Source organism: Lepisosteus platostomus, chromosome 9 (genome assembly GCF_059453375.1).
Source record: "Lepisosteus platostomus isolate fLepPlt1 chromosome 9, fLepPlt1.hap1, whole genome shotgun sequence".
NCBI lineage: Eukaryota > Metazoa > Chordata > Actinopteri > Semionotiformes > Lepisosteidae > Lepisosteus > Lepisosteus platostomus.
This window is the reverse complement of record NC_142619.1, coordinates 27,464,461-27,476,952: the sequence shown is the minus strand read 5'-3', so window position 1 is coordinate 27,476,952 and position 12,492 is coordinate 27,464,461. Positions and strand designations below refer to the sequence as shown.

Sequence of the window (12,492 nt, the reverse complement as noted above, 5' to 3'; positions counted from 1 at the left end):
CTACTGTACTGTATACACCAAGAACCAGGATCATCAAAGCAGATTAGCAACTGCAAGAAATAAAATTCTCAGAACAGAAAAGACAAAGATTGAGCAGCATTGTTGCTCCAACAATCTGTTAAGATCTAGATAGAGAAAATTAAATTGAAAAGAAAATTAAAAGTCAATAGGGGAGTGTCGGGGGATGCAGTAGAAATGTTTAAGACTAAAATTGCACTGCTTTCTGTGAAATTATTTTATTTTTTTTAGTAAAAGATAGATAACATTATCTATTAAAAGAATCACAACATTAAAAGATAATGTTAGGTAGTACCTCCAAATCCATCAGCCCTGCTTTAGAGGCACATCAGAACCTTTTGTGGTAACATACACAAACAGGTTAATTAGTGCTACTGTAGATCATTACACATAGTTGACTGCTGTAGGTGCCAATTTATCACAGGTGCTTTAAGGCAGCATTACTAGTGTCATTTAAAGTGGATGGGCTCTAAATGCTCTAGAAACATCTTGCCAATAACATTACCAAACTTTTAAATCTCTCTTTCACCAAGTCACAAAACTGTAGTTTTATTGGAACCAGCACAATTGAGTGACATTTAAAGAAAGTAAAAAGTATAGTTAGCATTGAATAATCAGAAAAAATATTACTTAAAGGCAATTCAGTATAGAATACATAAATCTTCATGATGTTAATTTCTGCACTAGTGGGGAAAATTGTCTTAGCCTATTAGCTGGAGCTTTTACTCTTTTCACAGTTAAATAAATGGTGGTTAATGTAAAATGAATTTGTTATATTCTGTGTGGAAACAGTCACTTCCTTTTCATTCTTCCTTGTCTAGAAATTGGTAGTTTAATTTCCAATTAAATTAAACAAGCAGCTTGACAAAGGAAATTTTGGCTATAGCAAGTTTCTACCAATTGTGGCTTATTACTCAATCTTAATGAAAAGAAAGCACTTTGACGAAAAAGGTGACTCTTGATAGCAGGAGGGCTCCTTATCTTTCTTAACGCCACATTGGAACTGTACCATTTCTGTAATTTTGTCACATATTTTATTGTCGTTCAGAAGAGCAGAAACATTTGTGAATATACAGCACTGCAAATTCTCCAATTCCTCTCTCTTTTGCTGGATTCATGGACATCTCTTTAACTCTTATTTATCATCATGTCCATATAATTGACTAACCAAGAAATAATGTGGCGTGGAAAATATTATACCATTCTCTTTGTCATTAGCTTCTCTCAAAATAAGAGAAAAGGCTCCAGATCTCTGGAAAAAAGATGAAACACATTAGTAGTTCACTGACGCACTGTGCCTGATTTCAGGGATACGTGCCATGAGCTCCTGGGACACGTCCCTCTTCTTGCTGATCCCAAGTTTGCACAGTTCTCTCAGGAGATTGGCTTGGCCTCGCTGGGCGCCTCTGATGAAGACGTGCAGAAACTAGCAACAGTGAGTTCTGTGATTTTCTCAATCATAAAACTGAAGCCAGCTGTGCCGGGCCTCCCTCTTATTAATGTGGCATCGTGAGGCCTTAGAGCTTAAAACTCTCACTGTCTCAAAGAAAGCTGTGTAAGGAGTGAATATTCAAACAAAACGGCTCTCAAGCAGACAGACAAGTCTGCTTGTCCTAACAACCCAAAATAAAGTAACCCATGCAGACCCTTTTTATGACCAGGAAAAACTAATTCAACCCATGTGAGAATGTGTTCTAACTGTTCTCCTCAAGTGTGAATATTTCCAATCATTAGAAGCTGGTCCCTAGTGACAGACTGTAATTACAATGCTTACAATTCCTACTGCCGTTAGCCTACCTTGTTGGCAAAGATGGTTTATTAATTATGCTTATTTTCATACTGAGCCTCTAGATATGATGATTGTATTCCTACATCTGTTGAAATGAAACTGCTTCAATTTGTAAAATTTACAACTTGGTAATTGTTACTAGAGCCTATGCAAGATCACACATTTTCCTATTTACTACATACTGTATGTAATGCCAGTTAGTTAAGCATATACTAATTAAATTTTATAGTTTATAGTCATTTTAGATCAACACATTAATCATGAAGGGCAACCTGATTTTTAGCATTAGAGTAATGGTTAGTTTATTAGAATAAACCATGTGGTGATAAGATGCACATTAATTTAATATACAACATACTGTATGTGTATTGTATGGTGACCTTTATCTGTTATTAGAAAGATGCATTTGACTATTAATTCAAGCCACAATGAGAGATCTTTGAATAGAAAATGTAATGTAACAACTGTCAAGCGGCATTTAGTCTCACGTGGTAATTATTTTTCTTCCATCCATGAAAGTGGCACACATGGACTTTCCTGGCAAAAGTGTTTGTGACTCAAAATGATAGCACCTTCTGTATTGTAAGTAGTAGTAATAGTAGTAGCAGTAGTAGTAGCAGCTAAAGTAGTTAAGTTGTAGTAGTAGTAGTAGTAGTAGTAGTAGTAATAATAATAATAATAATAATAATAATAATAATAATAATAATTGCTTACACTTATATACCACTTTTCTGGACACTCCACTCAAAGTGCTTTACAGGTAATGGGGACTCCCCTCCACCACCACCGATGTGCAGCCCCACCTGGATGATGCGACGGCAGCCATAGTGCGCCAGTACGCTCACCACACAGGTTACACCCCTACTCTTTTCGAGAAACGCCTTGGGATTTTTTAATGACCGCAGAGAGTCAGGACCTCGGTTTTACGTCTCATCCGAAGGACGGTGCCTGTTTACAGTATGGTGTCCCCATCACTATACTGGGGCATAAGGACCCACATGAACCGAAGGGTGAGCACCCCCTGCTGGCCTCACTAACACCTCTTCCAGCAGCAACCTTAGTTTTTCCAAGGAGGTCTCCCATCCAGGTACTGACCAGGCCTGACCAGTAGTACTATTACTACTACTACTACTACTACTACTACTACTACTACTACTACTACTACTAATAATAGTAATAACAATTTATTATATATAGCACCCTTAAAAGCACTGTATATCCATACCTTAAACTTTTTCTGTCCCATCAAAAGAAAGCCATCAAGCCACATCACGGCCTTCTATTATTTCAGTGGCTGACTGCAGGAAGACAGTCAAACAGAGAAACAAACAGCATCCTATCTACAGTTCCTTGTTCTTTACTGTGTTGCTGAGTAAAGCATTCACTGGCGGGGAAGGCAAGCTGTCTTGTAATTTTGGTTTGACAGCATTTTACAAAGAATTGTAATGGTTGTGTGAAATCCATACTAAAACAATAGGAATGTGTTACTATCACTAGCATTGAATTCAGGGATTTTTATTGCTGTATTCCCTATCCTGTATTGTTCAAAGTTAGATCAGATGCTAACAATGTTTGAACAATCAATCACCCCATTTATGCCTCACTTTCTTTTCTACTATTTTTTATCTCCTACGTATAGTTTTGAACAGTTTTATCTGATCTCCTTGACAACATTCAATAAATGTATCCACAACTGCAAACTTAGATTAATTAGTTAAACCTTGAATGCTTAAAATGAAGTTAATGTAAAATCTATGTACTGTAAATGAGACCAAATTAAAAATAATTATATAATTAAATATAACTTAAAAGAAAAGCAAATTAGTGTATAACTCATGAGTAAGACTCATGACTCTTTATTCACCTGAAGTTATTGACAGTGTGGATGCTGTCTGCCATACAACAGTCACAAACAGTCAACATGTGATGGACAGGAAAAGATTATTTATAAAGTGGCATGAATGCTAAAAGATGTGGTCTGAGTCTTCCAACAGTGTAGCAATAATGACAGAATCTGTCTTAATCAGGATTTAATTTTCTGAACTTAATATCAATCTTCAAATGATTACCCATTTCTTCAAGCTGAATTGCTAAACTGAAAGACATTCAAAGTTCTCTTGTCTGTGTTTGACCATAGCTGTTGCCTGGTTTAACCAATTCAGAGGATACTAGTCACTGGTATTCTTGTCCTGTGAGAATGTCGTCAAGCCAGGATGAGTTTCCAGGAAAGTTAGAAAGTGAGGTCTTGGGACTCGATCGATGTAGCACAGTGCAGTCTGGTTGCTATCAACCACTACCAGTGAACGTCTGCAGTGACTAAAAACTCCTGGCCAGACCATCACACTTGGAAAATAATACAGCCTTGGGTAGAATGGAAAGCTGCAATTACATACAGTAAGAAGTCTTTGAACTTCAATGTATTTTATGTCTAAATCCCTCTTTTCTACCCAGTATAAACATTAGGACCTTTGTCATGACAGAGAAATATGTGTAAACAACAGAGTTTAGCAAATAACTAAATAAAAAAAAATACTTTGATGATTGAAGACTTTAAGGGCTCCAGAATGTAGAATGTAACTGAAAGCAAAAGAAAGCAATCCCTGTAAGTTAAAATGCCAAATGAATCCCAATAACAAATATTGTAATATAAGTTTTTCTTGTTTCTAGTAGTGACAAAAATATTACCTCCTTGGGCAGAATTTTACCACAGAAGCAGACTCAGATAATCGGAAGTGCATCAGGGAATTCTAAACCTACAGGCTACAACATTAATGGTCTTTTGCCATTAATGTGAATCCTGACCCTGGGGAAGTGCAGAGTATAAAACCGGTGTTAGAAAGAGGTGCATTTGGAAAAGAAAGAAGCCTTAATGCCTTGTAATGGATGCTTCTTTTTAATTGCTTATCTTCAATGTCAGGAATTGTAGTATTGATAATAATGGTCTGATTTAATAATAGCCACTGTATACTGTAATAACCCAAAGCCTAGAAGCTAAATCCTGCAGTATGAAAAACATTAAAAAAAGGTTTATTGTAAATGTTTGTTAACATTTACAATAACAAATAATGATCAACAGAGGGTCTACAAAAGGGGCTGATGGTCACAGTCTTGTAATGTACTGTATATTGCCACTGTTGAAATCCGTGATGCATGCTTTGCACTACCTTACAGATACTGTTTTGTGGGATTCAGTCCTATTCCTCTTATAGTGCCTGGGGAAGCACATACCTGTTAACTGTTCCCTCAGCCCTCTGTGCCACACATCATCCAGGTTCAGTCTGCAGAGCTTGAATGTGGCAGGAAGGTCATCCACAGTATTATTGTCAGGTTGCTATCAATCACAAAAAAATGGACTTCTGTAGTATCAAACCAACTTCTGACGAGACCATTACACTTGGATAATGATTGATAGGATAGAAATTTATGACTGTAAACATGGCAGATGGCATGCGAGAATTTTAAGCCAGCGTCACACGGCAGGACTCGACACGAAGACAGCATGTCAAATATAACGGCTGCAGCTGCTGAATCCTGCTGCCTTTTCTGTCTAAGAGGACAGAAAGAAAAACACTTGCTTTTCTTGTTTCCTTGCAGCCGCATTGTATGCATTGTACTTCCGGTTGAGCGCTCATTGGCTGTTGCCTGTCGCAGGCACTAGAGCCAACCCCTACGACTTGTGATTGGCTACGAGAAATTCAAACCTGTTTGATATTATCGTAGCAAGTCGGGGAGAGTTGTAGGAGCTATTAAGAGGGCTATAACTGAGTCGCTGGGGGTGTCACACTACACAATTGACGGTAAAGGGCGCGCCCTGCGACTCTCTCCAACTCGCTGTGATTTTCCTACGATTATGTAAATTGAGGCTACGACTGAAAATCCTAGGAAAAGTTGTGTAGTGTGATGCCAGCTTTATTCTCTTGATAGGTGGGACACCTTGGATTCTTGCCAAATTTTCATTTCATGGTTTTCACCAAACTTGGCATTCAACTGGTTAAATTGTCTTATCGCCTGAACCCAACGAACTCTCTCGCTAATGGGGTGATTTAGTGCTTATGCATCAGTCCAAGTTACTCAATTGCATCACCTTATTCTTGTCAATAAGTGTTTTACTTTGGATAAATACAAAGATCTTGCATCGCATTTATATGCTGTTGTTTTAGTTATCTATGGAAGTATGACCATTGTGATCTGTAGCACAGATGTGGACGAACCCCCAAATTATCTGGTGGACAGCTGGTCTCACAGAGCATGCATCCATTCTCTATAGTTAGATTCCATAACCGTAGTCTAATAAAATAAGTCTCTCATCTCTCATTGCAAGCCTGTGGGCTGACTAAATTTGCAATCTGTTTATTCGGTTTAACCGGACAACATTCTCACATACTCATGATGTTGACCTCCCACTGCTGAAGTTAGTAATTCTTCTGTAGTTGGCTTATGCACCGGATGGAGATGCTCTATGTAGTTTTAGGGCATGAATGCTTCACTGTTACTTTATGTAAAATACTGTATGTCATTGATGTGGCACAGTGCCCTTGTAAAGCACATTCAAGACAACAGGGGAATAAGCAGATGAGTTGTGTTGAAAAATAGAGTTTTTTAGTATAGACTCCATTAATCCCAGGTCTGCATTAGTCATCACAGATACTATTAATCTCTTGGATAGGTGGAGCTCAAAGCAAAGTAACCTGAAATTCAGAGTTCAGGAACCTTCAGGGGTTTAAAATATGGAAGATGAGCATAATGGCTTTGAATGGCTTCGTGCATTTCCTTTCTTTCTGCTCCAAGGCCCTGTAGTTATTTTGTACCCAAGCTTGCTTATGAGTCCATCAGTCCAAAAAAGGATGCAGTCCATGATCTAAACTGGTGGTTGCTTTACTATCCGGAGTAAGTAAATAACATTTCGATACAATTACAGGGACTGTATCAGATAAAGTAAGGCTCTTTGTTGCTGTAATTAGTGGAGGAACCTTTTCTCTCCTACCTGCTTTCTAAATCCATCCTTCTGCACAATACTTTTGTATGACATCTTACAAGTGATTCCACAAACCTTTTGTAAGATTGCGGCTAAGCCCCTCTGCCTGCTGAGCTGAGCAAGAAGCAGGGATGGGGGAGGGTGCTGGTTTGGTCTGACTCTTCTGCTGTTCTGAATTAATACTCTTCTCCAAGACACAGCTGTACAGTACTGATAAGAAGGTTCCCCTGCTCTATGATAAAGTGCACCATTTTTTTTAGAATGAATACCTATTTTCCTGCCACACAAAAAAAATACTATGTTGTTTTTTAAATTAGGGTCACTTGTTGTGGGTTTGACCTCTGTAATGTGGTAAAAAGTGACCACAGATAAGGTAGACATTGGTGGGTTGGGGGGGCTGCCCTGTTTCACTTTTCTGTATTTTTAAATATAACACTGTACTAGGCATGCCACAGAAAGTACAGTTTGGTACAGTTTGTTCTCAATAAGTATGTGGCCAATTTAAAAAAGACCCAAAACTAATATATGCATCTGTGAACCCTAGATTTTAATTTAATTTACATCTAAATATCTTCAATGCCACAGTACTTTAGTTCAATTACATTTACAGCGTTCTTGTTTCTTAACATTATAAAATCAATCCTTTCACACACTTTATGCAGGTTTTTTCTTGACAGAAAGTATCGGATACAATAATCATGTACTGTATGTGGCTATACAGTATGTTCACAGTCATTACATTGAAATGGACAGAATCTCAGAGCCACTTTAATCAGCATTACTGCTATTTAATTTTGAAAATGAACCTAAAAATGAAATCATCAATAAACAGTGAGCTGGGGAAAAAACAAACCAATGTACATGTATTGAAGACTGTTTGGATAGAAAATGCTGTTTCTGTCTCTATTTTTTAAACTTTTCAGTTTAGATCCTAGTCTAGTCAAGTATTATTGTATGTATACAAACGTACAATCTAAATTTTTAATGTCGTTTTTCTTCAAATATCTTACTGTTCCTTCTGTTAGAACTTTTTTAAGTCATAAATGAAATATTGATTTTAACATTTGTTTTTGATTTAGTTCAAAGTTCAATAGCATGAACTACTGTATCAGTTGAAACGTTTTCATCAAATATATTTTTTTAATTATTTGCATCTTCATTTTTTTCTAATGTTTCATTTTTTATTGATTTTTAAAGGATTACTCCAAAAATAAAAAAAAATTCTAAATCAAGAAAAAATGTTGGGTACTAAACAAAGCTTTGATCTCTTGAATGTAAATAGTAAAAGCTGGGGTAATTCTATCTATGGACAGCAAGTCTACCACATTAGCAGCCCTTAGGAGTAAAATATAGAACACATTCACCCTTGTGGAAACTAAGTCACTAACTGGAATTTGAACTAGTAGGGCTGTCATACCATTTTCACTTACTGTACTTTCCATTTTGATTGCCTTAATTACGAGAGCCACATGGGAACCACTCAGTTTAATAATTGCATTTAACGTGCTGTACAATATGTGAAGCATAAATGAAAGATATTAAAACATGCCTTTTGCTTCACACATATCTATGTGTAACCATCACTTACTCAACAAGAAATACCCAAAAGCATATACTGTACATAGCTGAACTGGCCTGGAAGGAGTTCTGAATGTTGATCTTCCCATCCACAGGATTGTAATGCAGGAGAGTGTGTGTAGAAGGTCGAATATCGAGTATGATCGGCTGGGTTTCACCTGCTAAGCATCTTATTAGGCACATCATTAACATAAGCTAAAAAAGTGGAGTGCTTAAACAAGAAGTGTGGAGGTCGCAAAGGTCTAGAGTGTACATCCTCTCAACTAACTCTCTGGTGTCAGCTTGATCAATGAGATTCAAGCCATGGGAATTGAGCCTAGAAAGGAAGCTGACAGATCTCTCTCCTTTATTTATTTATTTCCTGCAAGTGAAGAATAGCGGAAAGATTTAATGGGTCAAAAGCAGAATAAATAGAGCAGACGATGAGCATGTGAAGCAGGAGCCAGGATCTTACACAGACAGTACTATAGCACCATCTGAGATTGGGCAGTTGTTTTGGCACTGTTAGAGACCCAAGGCCTGAGAAGGGTGGACTGTCTGGCTCAGTGGTGCCCAGAGGAACCTGACAGCTCCATGCCAACAGTAATCTGGCTACTCAGTGGGCTCTTATTTTATTAGTCACATCAGATGGGTTCATTAGAGCCTTATGTTTGAAGAGGGGTTGAGTGCAAAAGCCATTTCCATGCTAATCACATCATGCTTCAAGACTCTGTTTAATATGTGGGCAAAACCCACCTTATTTTATAGTGGGAAATAGAGATTTCCCTCAATAAAACTAGGTCAGAACATTATTGTTACTGCTACATTAACCTTCATTGTAAATAAACTACTCTCACAATTTCAGATAAATTTAACAACAGTATTCATATACCAGGCTCTGTCCAGCCAGAACAAGCTCCGCAAAAAATACGTTTTTACTTACAAAACTGACTACCTGAAGAGAAAGAAAATTATGAGGAGGACATTTTTTGGCTGAAAGCTAAGATTTCAAAAGTGTCATGAAACCGTTTTCTCAGAGACCTCAACAAATAATCAGTATTTGGAGCATGGTTTTGTTTATTTATTTCTGCCAAACCCATTTAAAAACACATCTTACAATAGTTCCTACCCCACACATACTGTATCTCTTAATTTATGCAATGGCTCTCTGGTGTTTGTCTCTGGGCATAATGAAAGCAATTTATGGAGGATATATGTGTGTTTTTTGTAAATGGTAAACGTTATTTAGCACTCCTAACCTTTGCTCTTATACTGTATGTCTCTACCGAAAATCTCTGTGTCTTTGGGCTAGACATGGGAGTAAGTTTTTACTCAAGGCTCTTCAATTTCAGGTTACACATGTGAGAGAATAGTCAACAAACTGTCCCCAGGAGGGAACACTTTACAGTATGTGCATACAAAGGTGGAATGTTTAGCAACATGTGAACTGTTTTCCACTGTCCTTTAGACATACAGTGCTGATAATGTTTTTGACAGGTACAGTATATTTACTCTACATACAGTATTTCAATGAAAGCACAGGAACCTGAATAAGGACGTTTTTTTTATTAATTTGTAATCATAATTCGACATTTTGTTTGACCAGATTATTTAAAGGGGAATGAAAAAGATACTTTAGGGGCACCGATTAGGGTTAATTAAAGCATCATTATTAAGGCACCATTAATGATTGAGCAATTGATGTGCCCACAGCACTAAAGAAATGGAGGCAACAGATTCTCTGAAGTTTTAAGATAAACTCAAACATTTAGTTTTAGAGCATGAAATTCTTCATATTTATAAGACTGAGCACAATATTTCAACACAACCAAATTACCTTTTTATAGTTTCTCTACTCTTAAGATTAGCTTCTGATAAACCTTCCATGATTTGATAAGGCTATCTTGTTCCCAACGGAAGTGCATTTTATTACAACTGTTTATGATTGGCCCAAATGAAGTATTTTTTAATCAACACCTGTTCCAGTAATTCTTGCCATGAATAAAAAATAGTGCATTTAAATAGGGGGAGGCTGTTCTGTGAGTTTCAATCTGTACCTAATGAATTTCACTGAAATTTGTTCCAGAAAGTGGTATGAAGCAGTGTCTCATTAGTTCCGCAAAGTGTCACCTACATAGCATCTTGAAGGATAGATCATTAAGTGAAGATGAGCAGTGCCAGACCTAAAAGGTCATCGAAGTCTTAAATGCACATCCCTACAATAATTCTCTGATGTCAGTGTGATCAATGAGTTTGAAACCATATGAAGCTACAATAAAAAAAAACTCAGAGCTCTTTTTCCATCACATATACAAGTCAGAGCTCAAATTAGCAGAAATGATGCTGCCCATTTTCACTTTAGGTGTGTGACCTTTAGAATGACTTTAGTAAATTTACAATTTGGTAAGGATATCTTGGTAATTAAATGACTACTTGGGATTGTTCTGTTCTTGTCTGATAGGAGAGCAGGAGAGTGGCAGATTAGATAATAAGAAACCAATGTTTCTGAGAGCTTACATTTTAGAGGGTTTTTAAATAACCTTTATCTAAAATGCAATGCTGCCTCAGTTTTCATCTTTCCTTTGACTTGGATTGAATTTCATTCGTGGCATTACAATCCAGAAGTCAAGCAAACCAGAAAAGTCAATTTTAAGGAGAGGATACATTATATGATATCAAGGAAGTCAATGGTGTCTGTAACTCTCTCCAAATAATATATAAATAAAATTAAATTTGATTAATTTTTAAAGGTTCCATGAAACAAATAAAACACTGTGCTTGAGTGAGAACAATTATAGTAAATTTACTAGGATTTCCTGAATAAAATACATTTTTGTACCTATTTGCATTGAAGGCTAACTAAAGACTGGAGATACAGTGGATGAATGCCAAGGTACAAGAAACAGCTGGGGTAAATTTGGCTTATAAGCAACTAGACACAATTTTAAAAGCAAAGAGAAGAGAGCCAAGTTACTACAATTTTTTTCTTGGGCATCTGTTTCTGACAGATTCTCTTTATCTTCCCTGTTTGGTTTGCTTTTCACATTTCTTTTATAATCACTGCAGTTATATTATAGATGTATTACTGTTATTTTAACACTTCTTAGTGTCCTGCCATTTACACAAGGGGCTTGGGAAAAAGATTGACTGTCTCAAGAAACATGTCAGAGAAGTGAGAATAAAAGACCTCCCCAAACCTCTAGCCCAAGATTCTACCTCTCTGCGTCTTGATCACACTGTCCTCTCAGTATGCGTCCTTTTACAGCAATTCAAAGATACCTATGAAAGAAAAGCATAAGAAGCCAAACTTATCCATAAATTAGGTTTGTGAACATACAGTACCTTCCTACAAAGGAACAACTTAATGTCTACTGTTTTTAGCAAATAGGTTCCTCCTATGCTTTCCCTTGTTGAGGTAACAAATTAGAAAATGATACAAATACATATAGCATTGCACAGACACATTCAGACTGATGAATGTGACTTGTGTAAATACTGTAAGAAGCAAAATACTTTGTTGTCTTGTTTCTTGTGAGCACAATAGAAAGCTGCAAAACTAACAATCCATGCAATCACTGAACATGTTAGCTCAAATTGTTTTGCCTGTCTCTATGTTAAATTTTCCTTCTGATAGCAAAGCTTAGAATCTAATGTCAACAGGTATTTCTTTATGTTTTATAAGCCATTCACTTATGTGTACTCCAGTACATTACTTCCATTCCCTATAACCATTTCCTTTTCAGATGAAATCACAATGTTGTAAGAAGAGACTGCTGTAAGTATTTCTGATGTACAAGAAGAGCCAATATGGAAAGATGTGTCGGCCAAATGAGGATAGTATTTGGTGGTATATTATAATATCAGTCAGAAGTACTACTGTAGTAATCACAGGTCATTGCTTCCAGTGCTTTGTAGTGTAGAGTGGCTTAGATATGACACAGTTCGATCTGACTTGAACCATCTTTATAAAGACATAGTAGTACGAGGTTTCACGTCATGAAATAGTTAGCCAGAAAGACAAGTTACTTGAGAGCTTTTTGCTTTAAAGAGTATTACACTTTCTAACTAGTCTTTTTTCAATTTTAGTTATGTTTACACACCAGAAATGTTTCATTATGAATATACTGCTCCAGTATTTAATATGAATATAATC

General features: G+C 36.7%; 1 protein-coding gene across 1 annotated transcript in view; it reads left to right on the top strand.

Annotated features, from left to right (window-relative positions):
* Positions 1-12,492, top strand: part of tph2 (tryptophan hydroxylase 2 (tryptophan 5-monooxygenase)) — a 50,359-nt gene that overhangs the window by 32,116 nt on the left and 5,751 nt on the right. The window contains exon 8 of the mRNA XM_088644541.1: positions 1,327-1,453. Coding sequence (XP_088500667.1) covers positions 1,327-1,453 — 127 coding nt within the window. The remainder of the gene's footprint in view (positions 1-1,326; positions 1,454-12,492) is intronic.